Here is a 23,431-nt window from a genome sequence, read left to right as displayed (position 1 = left end):
CAGATGGAAACTTGTCTTACTTGGGATGTTTCTGAGAGGAATTGGGACAAACAGGTAGATGGAGATGCAGCTAATTAAACTGAGATTTGTGCAAAGAAGAGAAAAAAAAGGTGCCTTATCTGGTGGGAAGGGCAGAGTAGAGGAACTGAGGACACCTGGTTTCTAATCTCCAGCCTCCCCTGATGTGTTGTGTAGCCTGGGGCAAGTCACTTAATTACCTTTTGTGTGACATATATTCATTCTCAGTAAGGACTAGGCATAATAGGACAAGGGCTGGAACCTTTCTCTACCCTGCTTTGCTTATGTCTTGAGCCAGGACAGGAGTCACTGGACGTGTTCAGTTTGGCTTTCCAAGCCTCATCTATGCAAACCTATCATGAGAAGACGTGTGATGATGGTGGAGAAGTCATTGGCAGAAGCACTGCAGCACCTTTCCTTTCCTCCTCAGTTTCCTGCAGCAGCTGCACCTCTCCAGCACCAACCCATATCCTGGACCTGTCTCTTTCACTGCTCTTTCTTCTCCATCCTCCTCCTCCGTCCCTCCCCACGCTCCTCTTGTCCTCACACCCACCCCCGGGTCCTCCTCAGCCGTGGCTGTGCCTTTCCACGTCCCCTGGCACAGTGTCCAGGCTATTGTGGTCCTGAGCAAATCTACGAGGGCAGAAAGGCCATTCTGCAGCCCCTGGTAGGCCAGCCCCTGCCCGCTCCTTCCCCCGACTGGGATCCACTAAGTACAGCCAAGGAGTTGGGGACTAATAGAAGGAGCAATGAAGACTTGGAATGACCAAGTCCCAGTGGAGTGGATGCTGGCACCTTTTCAAACTGATTTAAAACAGGAACTCCCTTTTATCCTCCTCCCTTATCTCATTCCCCACCTCACTGATTCCTCATCAAACAGTTTAAATTAATTTGACCCTGCTGTTCTCTGCCCTGTTATCTTTTCCCCCCTCATTTATGAATTTTAAATCAACTTGTTAACTACCTATTTAGTTGCATAGTTTCCCTGTAATAATCCCTGCCCCTGGCCGATTGAGAATTAATTCTGGAGACAGCACACTCAGACTTCCAACAGTGGCTGCAGTGTCAGGAAAATGACTTTATACAGACCAGTAGCCCAGTGGCCGTTGGAATTCGGCTACTGGTGCTTTGTGTACAGCCCAGTGCTCTCCAAGCCAGACCCTGCCACACCATTCTGGTCTGGGCAGGACCAGGGCATCTGTGTCTTGGTGCTGTGCAGGGACACAGGGGCACAGGACAACTTCATTGCCAGGCAGGCAGCCCTGTTTTCTCCTCAGCCCTTCCCCATCATCTCTATCCAACCTCCCAGCCCAGAGCTCTGGAGCCATTTGTGATGCTGACAGGTACCATTTCCAAGATGGAAACTGAAGAAAAAAAATCTATAATCATTTCCTAAGGGTTATAATAGTGGATTATGGATTAATAGGAGAGGGTAGAGAAAACATAGGAAGCACTGGAGGCCATAAATCCTGTAAATTAAGTAACTCTTTGTGTCAAGTGATGGTGGCTGTGTGCTCAGGTCCTTGTGTGGCAGCAGATGGATTTTCTGCCTTGAGGAAGCTTTAATTCTCACCAGTATCAGGGCCAGACACTTGCCCTCAGCTTCCCAGGAAAGGTTGAGGGACAGCAATGCTGAATCCTGTGGGTTTCCTCCAGGCTTCACAGCTGAAGGTCATTTCAGTGAAATGCTCAGAGTTCCATCTTTAGGAAGTTTAATTCCCCTCCCATGCTTTGCTTTCATTCCTTCTTTCTTGTTTCTCTGAAGTCATAGAGAGCACCACTTCTTTATTCAACCCTACTGTGCATTCATCCTACTTGTTCTACTTGCACAGAGACATTGTGAGAGTGCTGGTACTTATTTTTCCCACTTTTTCTTGCTTTGGTTAGTTTGGTTTTTTAAAGTTCAAGGCTAAGGAAAGCTGTCGCAGAATAGAATTACAGAATCATAGAATCATCAGTGTTGGAAGAGAACTTTATGATCTTCCAGTCCAACCATCAACCCATCACTGTCACTCTAAGCCCTAAGCCACTAAATCACATCACCCAGTGCCAGATCCAGACACCTGTTAAACACTTCCAGAGATGATGACTCCATGCCCTCCTAGGGCAATCTATTCCAGTGCCCAACCTCTTTTACCCATGAAAAAAAATTTAATGTCTAATCTGAATCTCCCCTGTCTTAGTTTAAGGCCTCTTCCTCTGGACCTCTTACTCTACTCTTAGGGTAGAAGAGACCAGCTCCCTTGTCACTACAACCTCCTGTGGAGAGTGATGAGGTGCCCCCCAATCCTCCTCTTCTCTAGACAAGGTCCGTTACCTCTACCAACGAACTAGCCAGAGGACCAGCACAGCACGGTGTGTCAGCAGCAAGTGTTTTAGTTTAGCTGTAGGACATGCCTTCTCTTTTCTGAGAAGAGAAGGCTCCAGGGAGCGCTGAGAGCCCCTTCCAGTGCCTAAAGGGGCACAAAGAGAGCTGGAGAGGGACTTTGGACAAAAGCGTGGAGTGGCAGGACAAGGGGGAATATCCTGGCACTGTCGGAGGGCAGCTGGGTGGGATGCTGGGGCAGAGCTGGGGGGACCGGGCCAGGCTGGGAATGACCCTGGCAATTTTCATCCCTGGGATTTCTCATCCGTGGGAATGCTCATCCCTGGGAATTCTGCAAGGCCACAGGGCGCCCTCTGGCGGCCCCGCCGCGCAAGGCCGCAGGGTTCGCCCTTGGCCCCAGCCCCGTAGCCGCGGGCGCCCCTTGAGCACCCACACAGCACGGAGCACCTTTCTGCCCACCCGCGTGGGGATCCCCACACAGCACGGAGCACCTTTCTGCCCACCGTGTGGGGATCCCCACACAGCACGGAGCACCTTTCTGCCCACCGTGTGGGGATCCCCCCACGGCACGGAGCACCTTTCTGCCCACCGTGTGGGGATCCCCACACAGCACGGAGCACCTTTCTGCCCACCGTGTGGGGATCCCCACACAGCACGGAGCACCTTTCTGCCCACCGTGTGGGGATCCCCCCACGGCACGGAGCACCTTTCTGCCCACCGTGTGGGGATCCCCACACAGCACGGAGCACCTTTCTGCCCACCCGTGTGGGGATCCCCCCACGGCACAGAGCACCTTTCTGCCCACCCGTGTGGGGATCCCCCACACTGGTGCATGGATGCTCTCTTTGACAGCAGTGTGGCCATGGCAGCAGAAAGCTCTTTTTGGGGAACTGTATGTCCCTGTTTCCCCTCTGGCCTCTAGCATCGTGGAGTTGCTTCTCTGCCCACCAGGCCAAAGTCCTCCCCGCTGGGGCAAGCAGGTCAGAGACCCCCTCTATGATTAGCACTCATCAGGGTGCCAAGGTCTGGGATGACAGGCAGGAGATGCTCTGGTGGCTAGAAGCTTAAGAGTCTACATGGACACAGCAGTGTGGGCAGCATGTGGAATGGTGAGGAGGGATGATGGGCCACAATGGGCTCCATGCCAGCTCCATATGCCCATGGCAGTGGCAGGAACACCAACAGGATGGTGGTTGGGGTGCATAGGAGGCTTGCCCAGAACTGGTGCAATTCTCCCTTGAGTACACATGCTTCCAAAAAACCTGGGATGCTCAGGGTGTGCCTGGGCCCATCATGGGGCCAGTGCAGCCTCTTCCTGTCATGCAGTCCAGCTCACAGCACAGACAGGACCAGTCTGCCCACTGTGTGCCTCCAAACAGCTTCTCCTCCTTTAACTCGTTGGCCTAGACCACGTCAAGCCCTCCATGGGGACACAGTAGCAACATCCCCTTAACCCCTCACCCTAACACAGCAAAGGGCTCTCATTAACAGAATATAATGTGCACTGAAAATAACTGATGATCATCCTGCAGCCATTGATGCCCTGTCTCCTGTAATTCAGCTTTCCTCCTGTTAAGGGGCTGTTGTTTTTCCCCAGAGCCCAGCCCAGGCAGCAAAGGCTGAGCCATGGCCCTCTCCATCTGCCCATTCCTGTACATCTATCCCTGTTCCATGTCATGCCAGGCCACGGACAGCTCGGATTTAGCTCCAACATCAGAGCTAAATCAGGTTGCTCATTGCACAAGGGTGTTCAGCCTGTGCCAGGGCACAAACCTGGACACACCTCTGTCCCAGAAGCAGCCCGAGGTGGAAGAGAGAGGAAGCCTTCCCTGTGGGCCAGGAGCTACTCCTACAGGTTCCTCCCGCTCCTCAGCTGCTGGCAGGGTGGTTTGAGTGATGCTGGAGGAAGTGTCTCTGCAGCCATGGCTCATCTCAAAGCCTTTGTGGGAGTCAGGATGGGCACTGCATGGCTGTGGTCGTCCCCATACACCCACCTGCAGCAGGAAGGTGGCAGCTAGCAGCAGCAATGTGGTTGGCACTGATCACCCTGCCATTTCTTGGAAGTGTTCAAAGCCAGGCTGATGGGGCTTGTAGCAAGCTGGTCTAGTGAAAAGTGGCCCTGCCCATGTCATAGAGTGGAATGAGATGAGCTTTAAGGTCTCTTCCAACTGAAACCATTCCATGATTCTCTAATTCTCTCTGCCCCTATCCCAGCCAGGGCAGACAGCCACAGCCAGAGGCAGTGCTGGCCATGGGACTGACAGGCCTTTGCCAGCAGCTGCCCACCCTGCTGGGCCCCACCAGCACCTTGGCAGCGGCTGGGAACAGCAGCATTTGTTTGCAGAGCAGCAGCCCAGAGTGCTTGGACAGAGATGCACACTCAGCATAACACAAATCTCCCAAAAAAACTGAATAAAGTCCCTGGGCAGAGCAGGAGCAGGCAGGGACCCAGATCCCCTCCTCATGCTTGTCACATGAATGAGCTCTGCAGCCAGGCTCCCCTCTCCCCAGGAAGGGGATTGTGATACGTTGTGGGGAGGATTAGGCTGTTTCTGTTTCAGGAGGCTGGGAATGTCTGTTGGTGAAGGGCTGTAGGGCTGCCAGGCCTCTTGCAGAACCACAGGCACCATGACCCCACAGAGTGGGGAAAATGGGCTCAAGGCAGCCTCCCAGCCCAGAACTGCTGTGTTCAGAGGGCTCACAGAGGGAAGAAGGGAAAGGAGGGAGGACAGCTGAGGTCTGCCTGCCTCATCCCACTCCCACCATCAAGAGGCCTGGCTGCCACCAGCAGCCAGCAGCAGTTCCAAGCCAGCAGCTGGAGCACAGCCTGCTCCTCTAGGAGCCCCCAAACCCCCCCAGCTGCTGCTGAGCAATCCTGGCTGGCAACTTTAGATGTTTGGGAAAACAAACTCCAGGGGAATTAGCTCCCAAGTATTTCCTCAATTCTGCTTGCTATGAAGAGAATTTTATTTTGCTGTCCCTGGAGGAAGGAAGGCAACGTGGCCAGGTGCATAAAGGAAACCTGTGGAAGAATGGTGGGAATCTGGCCAGCAATACTCCAACTCCTCCCAACTCCTGGCATGGGGAGCAGGGAAGCACACATGTCCCCATGGATGTACTGTGGTCCTTTGCAAAGGAACCACATCCAGCAGATCTCCATCTCCTCCAGTTAGGCAGCACAATGGGTTCAGCCTGCAGAGCAGCCCTGGAGCACAGGGGCTGGTTTGGGCATCCACTGTCCACTCAGCCAGCACCATGGGTAAAGCCAGGGCTCCCATTTGCTTTTTGGATCCCTGTGCCTAATTTTAGCTCCTCTTTTACAGGTACATAACACTGAGAGAGGCTCTGGGAGCCCAGGTAATGTACTTCCCAGCACTGTAGATAACTTTGCTTGCAGAAATAACATGACTAAATATAGCTCTGCTGCTCCTGAGAGCTGAACCAGGAGCAGGCACAGGGACAGCCCCTGCCTGGTGAGGGAGGCTGGCCCAGGGCAGAAGCTGTGCCCTGAAGGGGTGCCACACCTGCCATAGCAAGGACTGTGCTCCACCCCCAATCAGGGCACTTAGTTTATAGCCTAATACAGGGCAAGAGCAAGCTTCTCCTCCCAGTCCAGCCGACATCTTCCTCTCTTACCTGCATTTCCACAGCATTGTCAGAGGAACGAGTCCCACAGGAGATCCTGGAACAAGGACAGGGCTGACACGCAGCTCCAGAGGGGGCATGGAGGTCACCAGTAGAGAACAACCAGGATTTACTACTGAAGTGTTCCCAGCCAGCCACATCCCAGCAGCAGGAAATTATTTAAACACTTTTTTCCTTAGAAGCAAGGTTGGCTTCCTGCCCTAGCTAAGTGAGCCTCTTCCAGTGGTCCTGGCTACAGGAACACCCATGTCAGCTGTGGACACAGCCCACACAGGACCCCCAATGACCACAAGAGCTGAGCACATTCTGCATTTCACAGAACAGATGCTCTTCCTTAACAGGCATCACCAATGTTCAGTATGGCAGAAGAGCCCAGGCTTTCCTGCAGCTCTGTCTGAATCCCACCAGAGACCACCCCACACACAGAGGGGACCTTGTCTGCAGCTACAAAAACTTGGATAACAGGGCAAGTTTCCCAGGGGTTGGTTATTGTGATGTGAGCCCATCTCTCTAGGGGTCCACCAGACACCCCATCTATAAAAATACAATTACCTGGCTTTACAATATCACAGCTCAGTAATTGTACAACATCCTCTTTTGCAAAATACTCCCCTAGCTTAATAATCTACAGTCTTTAAAAAAACCCCAACAATTCAGGGGGTGCTTTATGAGATATTTAGACCAAAAAAGGCAAAATGGGCCTTGCAGACAAGGGAGAGCAAGGAGAGCAGGAGAGCAGTTGCAATGCAGGGCTTGAAGCTGCCACAGACTCAAGAGACCCCAGAACAACTCCCTCAAGATCACCTTCATTTAACCCCTGAATTTAGTTTCAGCCCATACAGGTGTGGTTCCACTCAGCTTGGAAGGAAGTAGCAAGAGAATCTGCACAATATTCAGACTTTTAAGTGCATGTCCCTCCCCCTCAATCAAGGCAGTTCTCAAGGCTTTTTATAGGTTTCTAAAACTAGAGTGCATGAGGACACTATGCTGTTGCCATCCTACTGCTAAGCAAAGCCTCCTCTTCCAGCTAGAAGGGGGCATCTCACCCTCTCAGTATGTGTCCATCTTCCACAGGGTGCTGGAACAGCAAGTGTAGAGTCCGGCCCCACCACAGCCCCACTCACCCTATCCTCAAAACTGACCCTAAATCTATGTGATCTGACACACAGAAATCTCACTTCTAAGAAAGAAGTTCGACATTTGATGGGTAAATTGTAAAAAAACAAGTTTATTTGAAAAAACTCAAGCCTCTTAACATGAATTCTGATCAACATTACTAGAACTTGAGAGCCATTAACCTGCTCCACGTACGTTGAGATATTTTCCAACACTAAAAAATAAAAAATAAATACGTACAAATTCTTTCCTCCCCCTTACATGTCCTAGATGTGAGAGGTTCAGCATCCACTGCCTTAAGATCTCAGTTGAACAGAAGCAAGTAAAAGAGGTTTCTCTAACAGATAAAAGAGCAAAAGCAGAAAAAGTCTCAGGGATGTACCATCTCCACTCACCTTACCACTCTGCCCAAGGTCAGGCACCCAAGACACTTGGCTGGATGGGATGCTCTGGTGGAAGCCCACCCCATGGGCAGGATGGGCCAGCACAGCCAACAGCAGTGTGAATGCCAGCAGCACAACCTGAGCTCATTTCACATCATCCAGCACTGGGCTGAGAAGAGGCACTATTGAGGCAGAGTGGGGAGGCAGGGGGGACTCCAACAGTCCCCAAGGAAGGCTTGGGCAAGCAGGGCTGCCACAGCCCTGGAGTGGGTGACACTGCCCAACAAGAACCCCAGCCATCTTTCTTCAACCTGAATATCCCATGAGAGAACAGCTACAAAAACAGGGATTTTAAAGAACTACAGTAGCTAAAGTGTTTTCAAAACATACCTAAAGACCACCTAAAGAGCCAGGAGGCACTGGGCACGGGGGTTAAGGAGCACCTTGCCCCATGCCTGCATCTCCCCTGCAGAGGATCTGCAGTAAGAAGCGTGTGAAGCAGTATTCATCCAGGGCCGGCCCTGAAGCCCATTGTGCTTCAACAAATCCAGTATCCTGCTTTTTATGGCTTTTTAACAAGAAAACTCCCCAAAACACACACATATCCCCCCAACCCCAAGCAGAATACAGAGCTAAAGCACAGTTTAGAGTTAAGGCTCGTTCAGATTCAGCTAGATATGGAGACTGTAAGGCACATATTAGTACATTCATGTTACTGTTAAAAAGCCAGACTATAAAAGCCCCCTGCCCCTGGACACACGAGGATACTGCATGTGTAGTCCTGTTACCTTTAACACAGATGGAAAGACAATTCAGAGCCTGTTTAAAAATGAACACCCGGTTTAAACACTTCTTACAGCCCCCCAGCGCCAGCGGAGCTCTGCCCTGGCCGCCACACCAGGGCAGCAGCGCTTCCCCGACACTCCGGGATTAAGACCGGTCCCTCACATGCGGCTCTCCTCCTCTTTGACACCACCCTCCATATTCTTCTGAGGTGAGGGGGCTACATCATTTTTTGCCTCTTTGTTCTTCCCAGCCTCATCAATGTTGGTCTCGTCCTCCTTCCCTTCCTTCTTCGCTTTCTCCTCCTTGGCCACCAGGCGATAGTTGATGCCCATCCCGATGAAGAGGTAGATCCCAGAGATGATCAGGACAACCCCACAGGCCCAGTATGTGTACTTGTAGTCACCATATATGTCATTGAGTTTCCCTAAAAGACAAGAGTATACAGTTCAGCAAGAAGCCCCCAAAGCAGCTCCAGGTCATGGAGATATTCCCAAGAGCAGCCCAAGCCCATCACCCTCACATTCAGACAAGGACCTGTCCCACATTCCTTTATTCCCTGCTCCCCTACCCTGTGCCACGGGTTCGGATCCCACTTCCTTGGCCATTCCTCAGTGGTCTACAGACTGCTGCCCCAGTGCCATGGGCTGCCCATGGCTCAAGGGAACCCACCACCACTCAGCAAGTCCAGGCAGGACATCCAGAGTCAAAGAACCATAGAATCATTAAGGTTGGGAAAGACCTTTAAGATCATCAAGTTCAATCACCAACCCAGCACCACCCCACTAAAACCATGCCCTCAAGTGAGTTCTCCAGGCACAGCACACCCTACCTAGCATAGGGGGTCCCAGAAGAACAGGGCAGCACTCCACGATGGTCACCAGGCCAACAGCACTAGAGAACCGCTGAGCTCCCACCAGGTCCATCAGGGTCTCAAAGAGAATCGAGCTCAGCCAGCCAAAGGCATAGCCAAAGAAGCCAGCATAAATGCAGAAGCCAGCATAGCTGGTGGACATGGGGAGCAAGAGGTGGCAAACACCATTGTAAATAATAGAAATGGCAAAGAAATATTGGATGCGGGGTCTGACCCACTTGGTGTTTGCCACCAGTCCCATGGAAGGTCTGGCAAACATGTCCACAAAGGCCAGTATGGAGAGCAAGAAGGCTGCAGAGTCACTAGGAATCTTCTTGCTCTTTGCATAATTGCTGAGGAAGACCAAGGGAGCAAACAACCCGAAGAACATGATTACATTGCCTGACAGATAGAGCAGGAAGCCCCTGTGTGTGAATAGAGACAGGTCCAAGAATTTGTTGATTGTCTGGAAGACTGAGCGCTTCTCTTTCTTGGCCTTTCCATCAATGAGGTCCGTGCTGGTGTCACCATCATCCTTTTTCCCCGCTTTCCCAGCCTCCTGCTGCGCTTCCTTATTGGTCTCTTTCTTCTGATCTGGCTTGGGACCTATAGGCCGCATCAGGGATCCAGCCACGCAGCAGTTCAGCAGGAGGCCACCCAGGATGAGGAAGCTGCCACGCCAGCCAAATATGCCAAAGAAGAGCTGGTTGATGGGTGCCAGGGTAGAGAGGAAGACAGGGCTGCCTGCCATTGCCAGCCCATTGGCCAGTGGACGCTTCTTAAAGAAGTACTTGCCAATCATGGTTAAGGCAGGGTTCAGGTTGAAGGCAAGTCCAAGACCTGCAGGAGAAACATAAGGGGCTCAAGTCTTGGATGCCTCCAGCAGCACTGGCAGAAGGGCTAGTAGGATAAGCGGGGTTTCAATTCTGGGGAGTTCACAGCTCCATTTCCAACTTAGAATCATGGAATCATTTAGGTTAGAAAAGTCCTCTAAAATAATGGAGTCCAACCATTGCCCCAGCGCTGCCAGGTCCCCATTAACCCATGCCCCAAGTGTGACATCCACATGCTTTTTGAACACTTCCAGGGATGGTGATTCCACCAGTGCCCCAGACAGTCCATTCCAACAACTGACTCACCCACTTCCCAGCTGGCATGAGCAGGAGTCAGCCCCTGCTGCCAGCTAAAGAGGCACCCAGGCAGTGACAAGAAACAGAATTCATGCAAATTCAGACATCAACTCATAATTATCGGGTTGAAGTTGCTCCTTTCACTGCCCCACTAGGGCAGAGCTATCACTTACCCCCTATGACCCCAACACAGAAGTAGAGCTCCTCCACCGTGTTGCAGAAGGAGGCTGCGATCAGCCCACAGCCGGAAAGGCAGCCGCCTACAATCATGATGGGCCGGCTGCCATATTTGTTCACCAGGATGCTGCTGATGGGACCTGGGCAAACAAAGGAGATGCACCAGAGAGGAGTTATCTTTGCATGAGAGACCAAACACACACACAAGCACACTGCAGCTTTACTGCCAGAGGATTCCAGCTTTCACACAGCATTGTCTCTCCCAGGGAGGGAACTGGGGTAAGGGGAAAGGACAGAAGGTTCAGAGGCAGCTGGAGACAAGAGAATCACAAAATGGTTTGGGTTGGAAGGGACCTTAAAGATCATCTTGTTCCAGCGCCTTGCCATGGGCAGGAACACTTTCTACTAGAACAGGTTGCTGCAATCCAACTCAGTCTTGGCCATTTCCAGGGATGGAGAAGACACAGCTTTTCTAGGCTTCTCTGTGCCAAGGCCTCATCATCCTCACGGAAGAATTTCTTCCTAAATATCTAATCTAAACCAACCATAAGAGAGAGAGAATTGTTGAAGCACAGAAAGCTTTGACTTCTCTGAGAAAGTTGCCTTCTGTGGGCTGAAACAGGAGCTGCCCAGCCACCAGCTGCCCCCAGAGACAGGGCTTTGGGACAGGTCGAAGCCACCTGCCTCATGCTGCACTGGGGGCTCTGCCCTACTTGCGGCCACCCACCCACCATGGGCTGGGGTCTCAGCCCCAATGCAACTGCACATCTCCTGCCAGAGGTTTCTGATCAAGACCAAATGAAGCTGTGAGGAAACACCTTCTCTGGGTGCAGGTGAAGCTCCTCAGGGCTTGGGGAGAAGCAGCAGTGCCTCAGGAGAAGGGGTGCTTCTGTTTTCACTGCTACCCCTAATGCAGACAGGGGCCAATTGCCCTTTTAAGTGCTTCAGTATCAGGCGCTTTAATCCAAAGCAAACAGTGATTAGAGACTGCCAAGCATGCTCTACAGACACTAAAATGTATTTAAATACACTGAATGAACATCCATTGAATATTAACAGACCTTGCTTTGCCATTAACAGACAGAGAGGTTGTCAACATGTTATTCATGGGTCCTCAGATGGTACTTGACCTTTTTGCCCAGTTTAAACAAAGCCTGGAGCAGGTTACAGAAGCCTTGGTGCTGCAGAGTCTGCTCCCAGCCCCACAGCATTCTGCTCTCTGCTACCAGAAGCTCCAATGCAATGCCACCAGGGATGGGCCATGGCTCTGGTCCTGTGAGAGGTGGCAGCAGCAGCACCTGGGAGCTGCCACATTACAAGGTGCACAGACCACTCAGCACTTTGCAAAACCTGAACCTTGAACTCAGCAAATGTGATGCCCCTGAAGAGTCTAAATGCAGCCACAGCCTTTCTTCCGGGAAGTCCACCTGAAAATAGCAGGCTCCAAAGGGCAATCAGCAGGAAGCCACACAGCTGGGCAGTGCCAGGTACTCTAGGGGCAATTCTCCTCATCCCCCCCCTTTTCTAAAGGAAAACAACACCCATACCTGTTTTCTAGATTCACTGGAAGTGCTTTTGACTAAACATTACCTGATCTAACTTGATTGCTCAAGCTGCCAAAAACATGTAAATAACGGAATCTAATCCCAACATGGGGCTGACAAAGGAGCATTTGACACCATGACATCCATGCATCCTGATGATGGCTGCACAGGGCAGCTGTAGGGAAATATGCTGCTTCCTCACACCCAGCCCTACCAGGACAGAAGCTGCCCCAGCTCTGTACTCCTGAAGATGAACTACTTTTTCAGCCTCCAAGCAGGCAGGTGTCCTAGGAGACAGGGAAAACAGGATGCACACTGGGACTGCTCCAGTGCAATTCAGACTCTGTAAAGGGTCTGGTTTCAGGCAGGAGTGAATGGGGCAGCAGCAATTCCAGTGCTTCAGCAGCTGGGGGATGAATAAAAAGTTCTGAGATGGAAGTGATCCTCAAGAATAGAGTCCAACTCCTGGCTCTTCAAAGGACAACCCCAACAATCCCACCTTCTGCTTGAGAGTATTGTCCAAAATGCTCCTTGAGCTCTGGCAGCCTTGGGGCTGTGGCCACTGTTCTGGGAAGCCTGTTCAGTACTTGGCCACCTTCTGGAGGAAAAATGCACCCAGGTAGATCTGGGGTTACTTTCAGCATCCCTGCCACCAGCCACCATATGGCCAAGCAGACCAAGACCAGCAGCTGCCAGAATTTAATGGCTACAGCTCAGTGAAAGCAGGAAGGACAGAATCACCATGGAGGGAGGGGGACATTGGGACAACCACTACTCCAGTACTGGAGGAGGGAGTTCTTACCCCTGCTGCCAGGCAGCTCCAGACAGTGCCCCCAGAAGAACCAGCTCTGAGCTATTGGGAGAGGAGGAATGGCCCAGATTGGGTCTCATTAAGGCAGTTACACGGTTTACAAGCTTGTTACAACATTGGAGCAGGGAAATGTGCTGGTCGCTTCGCTAGCTGAGCGAGGACAAAGCAGAGCCTGTTCCCTGCAAAGGAAAAGCCTCGTGCTCAGCCGGGAGCTGACGTCAGGTCCTTTGGATGCACAAATCCAACAAGGCTGCAGGCAACCTGCCAGCTGGGGACTGGCAGCAGGGAGAAGCTCCCATTTACCTCTGAAGTGGCCACAACAGCAGGCTCACAGTGTTTCTTTCAGCCCAGCACAAGACTGTGTTTGCAGGCACATACAAGACCCCAGGGTCCGGAGACCAGGAACACTCTGCATGCTCTTCACCCACTAAAAACATGCATAAAGCACCCAGCTTGAGAGTTAAAAGCCTTCAAAAGGCAGCTTCTGAAGGACAGGGGAGGGAGTGGAGCTGTTTTAGTTTAGGTGGGTTTGTCTTATTCTGTTCATGTCTCTGTACTTCCAGTGCACACTACCATTCTCAAACAACACTACCATTCTCAAACAAGAGAAGAACAAGCTGCCTACAGCACTGCTTGGCACCAGCAAGCAGTAACATGTGGCACGAGGCTTCAGTGCACTCCAAGCACAACTGAGCTGACAAGAAACTGAGGACAGATGCCTACATACACCCACTATTCCCTGAATTGGAAAAAAAAAAAAAAAAAAAAAAAAAAATCGATGTCTTATCTGAAAGTGCCCCTAAGAGCAGAGTTGCCACATTGCCACATGTAGCAGAGCAGCTCCTGGCCTTCAGGAGGAAGCTGGGAGTAGACACAGCATCTGCAACTCACTGTAACAAGGACAAGGGCAGAATTACACAAGTCATAATTCCCCGGAAAGATTTTACAGCTTTGCAGAGGACAGATTAACCCGGTTTTTGCACTCTGGGCATTAAATGGAACTTTCTGAGCAGCCTCCTTTACAAAAACTCATTAAGGGAGGTTTTGCTCTCAGATAAGGAGAGAATTCAAAGTGTTAGCAAAATTTTGGTTGTTGTCACCACAGCCGGGTGGGAATCACCAGTCCCAGCAGAAGAGTAGCATCTTGTGCTGTGATGCAGGAGCACAAGCACCGCTGCCTCCACCCCACTTACCTCCTGCATACATAACAGCCAGCATGATGGAGGAGATCCAGGACACTTTGCTGCTGGAGGCATTGAAGATGACCTCAATCTCTTTGAAGAACACTGTGATAGATTTGGGGAAGGCATAGGAAAAACCAATGGAAATGAAGGCTCCGACGACCACAGCCCATCCCCATCCTCCTTCAGGAGGAGTGTATCCTGCAGGGCCTCCGATGGCCGGTGGCATCTTGAATCAAGTCGGCGATGATTCAGCTGGGGATCAAAGATCTGCAAAGGACAAAACATTGCCTCAGCTGAAAGCAGAATCTCTCTCTGCTCCTGGCACACAACTGCATGGCCCAAGCTCTGTTTGCAAGGCTGGCATAGCACCAGTGCCCCCACCACCATGAGGAAAGTTGATCCGTGAGGTGAGATCACCCCAGGATCACCAGCACAGTGGGCCACTCCAAAGCACATGCTCAGATTGCAGCTGGCCTTTAAGAGCCCAGTCAGCACACATTTTTAAGTGACGAATTTAAGACATGACACCCCGACCTAAGCTGGAAAGGGCAGGTAGTGTCTGTGACAGCAGCCAGGACTCATCTGCACAGGCAGAGCTCCCAAAGCATCTGGGTTGCTGGAGTGCAACCCCAGCACTGCAAAATCCCAGGAAGCCCCAGGCCACCTAGAGCTGGAGCTGCGCACCAAGGATATTAAATGCAGATATACTGAGGGGGAGTAAGTCCCCATGCACGAGCTAAACAGGACACCCCTATTTCTGCTGAAAAAGGGCAGTTGGGTGTCACAGCACACCCACCATTCCCAAAGGTCAGTGGCTATGGCTAAACTTAGCCTGAGTGGTGACCAAGGAAGGCTCCCATATGCCACCAGAGAAGGCAGAGGTGGATCCATACAGAGAAGTCCCAGCAGAGCCTGGTTCCCCTGCAGTTTGGCCCTGGCAGGGCACTTCCAGACCCAACTGCATCCAAACCCTCCTCCTTGATCAAAAAGGCTATGGCAGGTTTCACAAAGCACCCAAGTATAAAAACAATTAACTTAAAAAGTTCAAAACTAGAAATGACTAGAAAACAAAATAAACAGGAAGATGCCATTCAGGCTTGCTGAGGTGTGGAATCCCCTCAGAGAGGCTGACTGGGAGCAATCCAGAGGCCATCAAGGTCAGGCTGTTCATGCATGGGCCCACACAGCAGCAGAACCAGATCACACTCCAGAGCCGCTGTTACTCCAAATGAAGGCTGGTACAGGCAGCTGAGAGCAGCACAAGGCATCACAGCAAGGAACTGTAGCAAGGGCAGCTGCTCACAAACAAGAGTCACAACATGCAAAGCCACAGAAACCACTACCAGCCCCAGAACTCCTGTGCACCCACAGGGATTTCAGAAGGCATTTTCTGATGGACTGCAGCCCTCCCCAGCCTCACAGCCAGAAGTACCCCCACCTCACTCACCCATATTAAGCACCACCAGCCAAGGGGACAGCATTAGGCTCCTTCACCAGAGCCCACCCCACACACCACAGCTCTCTGCTGCTCAAGTTTGCACTCAAGGGCAAAAGCTACCTTCAAGCAGGAGAGTCTTTTCCAGAGCTCCTGAGATCATGCCAGGCAGAGTGACAACTTCAAAGCAGTGTGGTGCTGGCTCAGAGAGGTGCAGCCTCCTATTTATAGCCTGCATCCACCCCAGCTCACAGCGATTACCATCTCATCCATGGCTGCTGACATACCAGCATTTACCTGGCACATCCCTATAGCACACAGTACAGGACTACGGGCTCCTGCCTTTTCATTCACTCTGTGTCACTTGGTGCACATCCAAGGCTGGGATCCCAGCTTCCTGGTCAAAGCACAGCTGGTGATCCAGAGTCATGGGGAGATCCTGCTCCTTCCTACCTGGCACTGGAGGTACTGGCGGCAGTTATCTGATACAGCACCAGGTTTGCCAGGGCCACTTGACACCTGGCTGCGGTGATGCCCCAGACCCACACAAGGCGAGAGAAAGAAAAGCACAGGAGGTTGGATTCTGTAAGCTGCTAAGACTAGTTTAGTGTGACCCAGACAATGATTTTTCACTGGCAGGGTATTTTCCTGCATCCTGGCCAGCGCAACACATGACCATCACGAGCAGCTCCAAGCCACCCGCCACTCCAACAAAGGAATCATTGACAAGACGCTGCCCCTGGCACGTCCACAGCTGAACTATGCCCAGGAGCCAGAGCCCGTTTCCTCTGATTTCCTCTCTGGGACTCAACGGATGAGCCGCATCTCCGGTGTCTGGCTGCAGGCAGATCCCTGGGCCAACACACACCTGTGGGCACCTACGTGGGACCACCGAGGGAGCAGCCAGGCTTCACAGAGACTCCCAATGCAGTCTGGTCTCTTGGAACACAGAGCAGCCCACCCACCCACCATGAGCACTGGGAATTGCTGAACATGCCCTCCCCACACAAGCTGCACACTGGAGCTTCTGCCACCTCTTGCTTTGAGTCACACTGAGCTTTCACAGCCTTCAGTGAACCCTAAAGCATCATCCAACCACAATGATTTATCCAAAACATTTTTGAAAGCTGAAACTACCAGGTGTTGGCTATAAAAGCTCCCAGCAAGGAGTATAATCTACTTGTGAGCACTAATTAAAACTACAGGCAATAAAAGCCATCCAAGGCAAAGGCTGAGGAGGTTTTGATGAGGTGTTGGGGATTTTTCCCTTTTGTTCCTGAGACATATACACTGGTTTAATTCTTTCACTGCTCCCAAGGAGCTCAACTGCTCCAAAATGACTGTGGCTTGGTTAATTTATTTTTTCTTCCCCTACAAGCAACATTTCTCCTCCTGAGGTGGCATCTCTCTGTAAAAAGAAAAGGCTTCTGGCAGGTTAGACATGACCTCTCTTGCATGGCTGAGGCACAATGAAAAACCTTGAGCTGAACAAGGTTTTGAGACCAAAGATTCCCAAAGTCTGACGCCAGAGAATTTACACAATGAGTTCTGCATGCCACAACACTCTTCCCTGACTCACTGAAAATCCTTAATAAGAAAGACCAGTTTAGAAAGCTCATGATTCAACTGCATTAGGCTTCTTGACAATTTACTCCTTGCCCCCACACAGAACTAGTTTCAAACAAGTGAGGAAAAAAAATAAAGCACATGTAAGGCAGCCAGCCCATGTGCTGGAAAGATTCCCTCCCTTTTGCAAAAAGGGAAATTAAAAAAAACAAAAACAACCAGAACACATAGTTATGACATTTTCAGCTGTTTTGGAAGAGTTGCAACATGTAAGATGTGATTAGAAATCAAATTCACAGCTGCCAGGCAGCCAGCTACAGCTCAACCTATTAGGAAATAAAATAACCATATTTGCAGTAATTAAGACTGATGAGACCAAGTAATGACTGAGTATCACAACTGCTCCCCTATAAAAGTCCTGACTAATCTGCAGGAATGGGTAGCCTACAGCCACCCTCCTCCGCACAGCAAGAGTGAGAGCAGGAATTGAGACAATGAGGATGGTATCACCCCAAAACAGATCCCTCAGAAGACTAAATCCCTGCCATCTCCTAAGTCCCACCCACAAGCAGTTATCCTTTCTCCAAAGGGGCCTGGAACAGTATGATTTCAAGACTTTTAGTTACATAATGCAGTAAATTGCTGTGCTTTTGAAAGCTCAGATTGGCAGGACTCCAGCACAGAAAGACAGAGGCTCACATTTATAGAGCACTGCAAATGCCCCAAAGTATTTCTGGGGCAAAGCCTTTATTGAAGTGGTTCACATCACTTCTTTTTGGGGTCAAAGGAAGAGGGCCATTCCCCCATCCAAGCAGAGACCCTGCCCAGGCACAACACACCTCTGCCTCTACTCACACATCCCTCCAGCTCAAGGCTTCCCTACAGTGGTTATACACTCAGTGGCACCTGCTGTCCTTTGAGCTCACAAAGCCTTTCCCCGGGAGCAGGGCTCTCTGAGGACCTGGGAACTGGAGCAGGGCAGGCAGGGAGCCTGAACTCTTGCTCCATGGAGCAGAACAAGCTGAGAGACCCATATATTTCTCCCACAACCCACCATCAGCCGAGTGCCACACAGATTCGTGCTGCAGCCAGCGGAGGTTCATCTGGTATCTTTGCAGGTGTGAAATCCACAGTGGCTCATCCCAGCCCTGCTGTCTTTGCTTCCTGCTTTCTGTTCCTCCTGTGCTCCCCCAGCTTGAGATGGACATAGCATTGGCCAGAGAAGGATCTCCACATCCAAAAGATGCCCAGGGATGTCCCAGCTATCCAACAGCCATCTGGGTACCTTGTGCCCTTGTAAGCTGGACCCAGCCTTTGGGCTAGAAATGCCATCAGTGAAACACCTAGGCCAGGAAGGATGGGCACAAAGCTGCCCCTTGCTAGCAGCAGAGTTTGCACTGCCTGAGGGAGCTCTTCCCTCAAGCCGCCAGCAGAAAGGGGGATGCTGTTCCCCAGGAGCTCATTCCCATCAGCCAAGCCCTAAGAATTAGCCACATCCAGCTCCCCAAAGCCCAGCTCACCACAAGAAGCTCTTGCAGTGCTCAGCACAGGGCCATAAAAATCCGTGGGACATTTGGGAACATGGGGAGCTGGCAGGCCCCCAGAATCTCTCCTTCTGATCCCTAAAACTAAACTGAGATCTCCTGCTGGGGAAATGAAGGGGCTGGCAACCACCAGCTGTTCACAGCCTATAACACTCTATACCTTCAAATTTGGCCTTTTTCTGGCCTGAAGTGAGATGAAATAGAGATTGTCAGGAGACACCACTTTCACCAGTTAAGTGGGTTTAGAGCATTATGCACCGAGCTTTAATTCCAGCAGGCACCCACAGGCAGGGTTTAACCTGGCAGCACATGGCCTACGTGACTCCCCAGCGCTTCCAAGGGCTCTGCACCAGGACAATAGTCAATTGAGGCCCTGCTCAGCCCCAGCCTTTGCTGCTGGGGTGAGCCAAGGTCAGCAGCACAGGCAGGGCTCACTCAAGGCCGGCAGCCCGCACAGGCAAGCTCAAGGTTTTGGCCAGGAGCAGCCCAGCCCACTCAGTGCCTCTTCCCACCAGAAATGGCCAACACACTCCCAGACATGCCCTGGTCTGCCGGCCCGGTGAGCCAGCACCAGCACGCAGACAGACAGACAGACAGACGCCATGGGGCACAGCATTGGCAGCCACCCTCCTCCAGCTCCCCCACTGGCAGCACAAGCCTCAGCCCGCAGAGGCACAGATCATCCTGCTCATCCCACCGGGCACAGCCACGGTCTTTCCCTGGACGCTCACAATTACTCTCTGGTGGACACAGCCCCTCAGCCCCCAAAACGCTCCCAGCATGGCACAGGGCAAGAAAGGCTGCAAGCTGCCCTGCAAAGTGAGGTGTTGGGATAGTTTGTTGGCAGCTTTGAGGGAAGCCAACCAACCAGAGAGATGAGCAGCTATTTGTGTCCACCAGAGAAGCTCCCGTCTGGGGCTGCTGTGCCTGGTTGTTAGCATCACCAATGCTCAGTAAGGATCAACCCATCTTACTGGTGTGAGCAAGCATGAAGTCAAGCTTAAGCAAGATACCAACAAGCCCAAGGGAGAAAGCCTGGCTTATTTCTACACCAGAGCCTGGCTGTGGTCATGGCTCTTCTAGAGCCCTCTAATCCAAAATCCTGCAGCCAGAGGGGTTTGCAGACCAGTTAAAGGAATATTATGTGAAGCAAGCAGCTCTTGCATGTAGTCTGGGCTCACATCAGCTTTAGCACCCAGCACAGCACCCAGAGTCCCTCCCATCCCTAGGGAAAGGGATTCTCACGGCACCAGCTTCCAGCCAAACCCCTGTCTCAGGTGGGGACAGGAGGTGCTCAAGCCCCTGCACAGGGTTTCCCAGTCACACCCTGAGCACAAGCTGTGCTCTGCCAGGACACCAAGTTGATCCTCCCTGCACTAGCGGTGCTCAGGAATGCTCCCAGGACACCCTGTGCCCTCACAGAAATCCTCAGAATGAGAAAAATGTAGTATGGACTAGCATTGGCATTCTTTCATTAGAGACCCACAATGCCAGCCAGAGACAGCTCCGGGTGTCTTGGCAAAGCAGGGGGCTGCAAAATCACAAAAAGTCACAGCGGTTACCATCAAACTGAACTGGCTGTCCCTTCCCGACGAGCAGGAGTCTGAATTTTGATCCCAGCCACTGCCACATTATTGCTACCTTCAAGCCCTCAAACCACAGATGAGTAAGCACCAGGATGGAGGTGGGATATGCACACCAAGGACTCAAAAACACAAGGGTGGAGGTGGGAGAAGAGGCCACACCAAGGACCCGGCAGTACATGGACGGAAGTGGGATGGACACTCGCACCAAGAACCCAGCCCTCAAACCAGGACCAAGGCAGCACTGGGATGGAGGCAGGAGAGGAGGTCACACCGAGGGCCCAGTAGCACTCCGGTGGTTGTGGTTCCAGTAATTAACTACAGCCCCACATGGATTTTCCTTAGCTACAGACCTACTCTGCAGCGGCTCTAAGGACACAGTGAGTCATACCGATACCACCAGTGAGAGGCTCCTACTTTCTTAAGAGTCTGTTATAGGCTTATTCCAGAGGAGGAAATGGGAAATGCCATAAAAGTGCAACAGTAGATTTGCACTACAGGGCCCTAATGAGATGCACCTCCCAAGCCTACGTGCAGCTTTTCAACTCCTCATAAAGGAGATATAACATGACAGCGTGAAAGTCACTGGGTATTTTCCACCTTAGCTGCCAGATAAATCAGGCCAACTGGGCCAAACAGGAGCCAAGAGAAAGCACATGCGACCATTCACACCTTTTCCAGGTAACACCTCCTGAAAGGGAACAATGTTTCACACCTTCCCAAGGAGCTAGGACAGGCACAGGCACCCCCACAGAGAGATTTGACATACACTAGCAGAACTTGTTTGTAATTGGGAGGTCCTTCACCCCTGCGGTTCATCTAAGACCAAGGAAGTTCCTCCCCAACAAAGGCACTATCAGGAGCTTGGGGGAGTTTCTTTACACCCAGCACACTCCTGCTCCCTGCCCTGGCCCATTTCTCAGCGCCGCTCCTATCCTTCCAGACACAGCCAAGGCAACCTCAGCGCAAAGACACCCAGGAGAATCCAACAGCACTAAATGACCTCACTTAGCATGAAAATGGGATGCCTGTACATCACAAAAAGACTTAAGGCTCACAGAAAGGCACAAAACCAGAATCATTATACCTCCTTCCTTGTGATGCAACTAAGGAAACCCACATTTTTCCTAAGAAAAAAATTGAAGCTGGAGAACATGAGTAACCATTGTGCAAAAGGTCCACACTTAAGGGGCAGGGTGTGAGCACTCAGGCCATTTACTGTTTCAGGACACAAATCCCACTTCTCCTGCCGAAGATACAATTCACAATTTCCTTATGATCCTCCTGTTCACACTCATCCCCTTTGCCTGAGTCAACTTTCAAACCCTCTGGCATTGTTCACCTTCATGATGCATTTGTGCACCCTTCAGCTGCAGGACTCCTGCCCGACCTGCAATACCCCACCCTGGGTGAAGCATTCCAGCAGCATGTCTGGAGCCCAGTCCCGCTAAGCCCAAGCGTCTCACCCTGGGGCCAGCAAACACCTGCCAGAGGCCACCAGGCTTCAACCAGAGCAGACCCCAGGACCAGAGCCGGTCAGTCCTGGTTCTAGGAGTGTTCTGACAGCCCCTTGCTGCCCAGCGAGTGTAAGCTACCACCAGCCACCACTGAGCTCCAGCAGCCCCAGCTTTCTGCTGCTGGTCATCGCAACGCCTCGCCAGCTAACCGATTCGCACACCAGAGGGTGGATGCTCGCCTCAAACACTTATGGGGCCAACATGACCTTACTACTACCTCCTCCCTGAGGTAGTAGTAGGCAGAAACAAGCGCTAAAGGGACCTTTCCTGGAGCCGGAGCACGGTTCCGCAGTCTATCCTGCACAGCCAGCAGGGGATCACGGTGCTGAATGCCTAGGGTGACTCACCCACCTGAGCAGCCTCGAATGCCCAGGGTCCAGCTCTGAGCACCTGCCAAGAGGAGTCACCTGAAGGCCGGTATGAGCGGCATCGCGATGCAGAGCTCACCCAGATGCTGCTGAGCTCACCCTGAAGGCTGCAGGAGTGCTCCCATGGCGACGAGGGGTACCCCTCTGCACCCCAATACCGCAGACCCACTCCCAGGACATGGCTCCCACGCAGCTTCCAGGCCCTCCCTGCCTTTATCAAGAGCCAAACACACACAGTGATCACCTCCTTCCTGCCCCCCGGAGTTTATCGAGCACCTTCAAATGGCGCGGAGATTCCCCCGCGCGGCCCCACAAACACGCTGGGGGAGCGTCCTGAGGGGCCGGGCAGGGGAAACGGGCTCCCCAAGACAGGGATCCCCCACCTCGGGGCAACGGGGCTACCCGGGCTCCTCGAGGCCATCATCATCCATCCTCACCGTTCGCCGGGAGAAGGAGGCCGGGGACACCACCACCCCAGGGCGCTACTGCCGGTAAGAGAGGAACGAGGGCGCTCGGGGCAGTGTACTGAGGGATCCTCACCACGCGGCCACAGCAGAGCGGGAACAAAACATGGCTCCCCCCTCAGTCCGGGGGCGGGGGAGACCAGAGCGGCGGTTCCAACACAGCCACAAACGCCGGTGTGGAACCAACCGGCCACCGAACGGACGGGCTGCGCGACCGGCCACAAGGGCGACCCCCCGCTCCAAGAACGGCCCAGGACCATCACCGGCTCCAGGACCTCACAGCCGGGCCGGCAGCTGCGGCCCCGGGGAGCGCGGAGCTGCCAGAGTGCGTGGGGCTCCCATAGCCAGGGCCTGACGCCGGGGCCTGACGCCGAGCCCCACCTCACTCGCCACCTCACTCGCCCCCTCGCTCGCCCGTCCCGTCGCGCCACGTGGGCCGCCCGCGCCCTACCTGCGGGTGCCGCCGCCGCCGAGTGCTGCCGCCCCCGCCCCCGCCGCTATAAGGGCGGAGAGGCGCGGGGGGCGGGAGAGGGGCGTGCCCGGCCACGCTCCGCCTCCCGCGCGCCACGTGCGCCTCTCGGGCCCCCCCGACCCCTGCCCGCCCTCACGAGCCCCGGGGGCCCCGCGAGCCGGGCCGTGCGCCACAGCACGTACTGCCCCGGCACGGCACGGGCTGCCCCGGCACGGCACGGACCGCCACGGCCCCACGGGCCGCCACGGCACGTACTGCCCCGGCACGGACCGGCCCGGCACGGCACGGACCGCCACTGCCCCACGGGCCGCCACAGCACGTACTGCCCCGGCACGGACCGGCCCGGCACGGGCCGCCACGGCACGTACTACCCCGGTACGGGCTGCCACGGCCCCACGGGCCGCCACAGCACCGACCGCCACGGCCCCACGGGCCCCCGGTGGTGGCGGATCGGGCTTTGGGGCCGAGTGTGCTGGGAGGCCAGCCCGGATGACACTGCCCGGCGCAGCGGC

At 53.0% G+C, this 23,431-nt stretch overlaps 1 protein-coding gene across 3 annotated transcripts; it reads right to left on the bottom strand.

Moving 5' to 3' along the window:
* Positions 1–7,197: 7,197 nt before the first annotated feature.
* On the bottom strand, positions 7,198–22,989 carry SLC16A1 (solute carrier family 16 member 1). 3 transcript variants are annotated; one of them, XM_054648755.2, is made up of 5 exons: positions 22,899–22,989; positions 13,980–14,237; positions 10,428–10,571; positions 9,104–9,964; positions 7,198–8,698 (listed from the first exon to the last, which is right to left on the bottom strand). In XM_054648755.2, exons 2-5 carry the CDS (start codon positions 14,194–14,196, stop codon positions 8,433–8,435), a joined length of 1,488 nt encoding a protein of 495 aa, XP_054504730.1. In that variant the 5' UTR covers positions 14,197–14,237; positions 22,899–22,989; the 3' UTR covers positions 7,198–8,432. The 3 variants fall into 3 exon arrangements, with proteins under 3 accessions (XP_054504730.1, XP_077046648.1, XP_077046649.1); XM_077190533.1 differs by lacking the exon at positions 22,899–22,989 and adding an exon at positions 22,421–22,443; XM_077190534.1 differs by lacking the exon at positions 22,899–22,989 and adding an exon at positions 15,529–15,551.
* Between the last annotated feature and the right edge of the window lie 442 nt (positions 22,990–23,431).

The sequence above is a fragment of the Agelaius phoeniceus genome, chromosome 25, assembly GCF_051311805.1.
Source record: "Agelaius phoeniceus isolate bAgePho1 chromosome 25, bAgePho1.hap1, whole genome shotgun sequence".
In the NCBI taxonomy this organism is placed as follows: domain Eukaryota; kingdom Metazoa; phylum Chordata; class Aves; order Passeriformes; family Icteridae; genus Agelaius; species Agelaius phoeniceus.
Note: the sequence above shows the minus strand (reverse complement) of the source record. Positions and strands in the feature narration are given on the sequence as shown.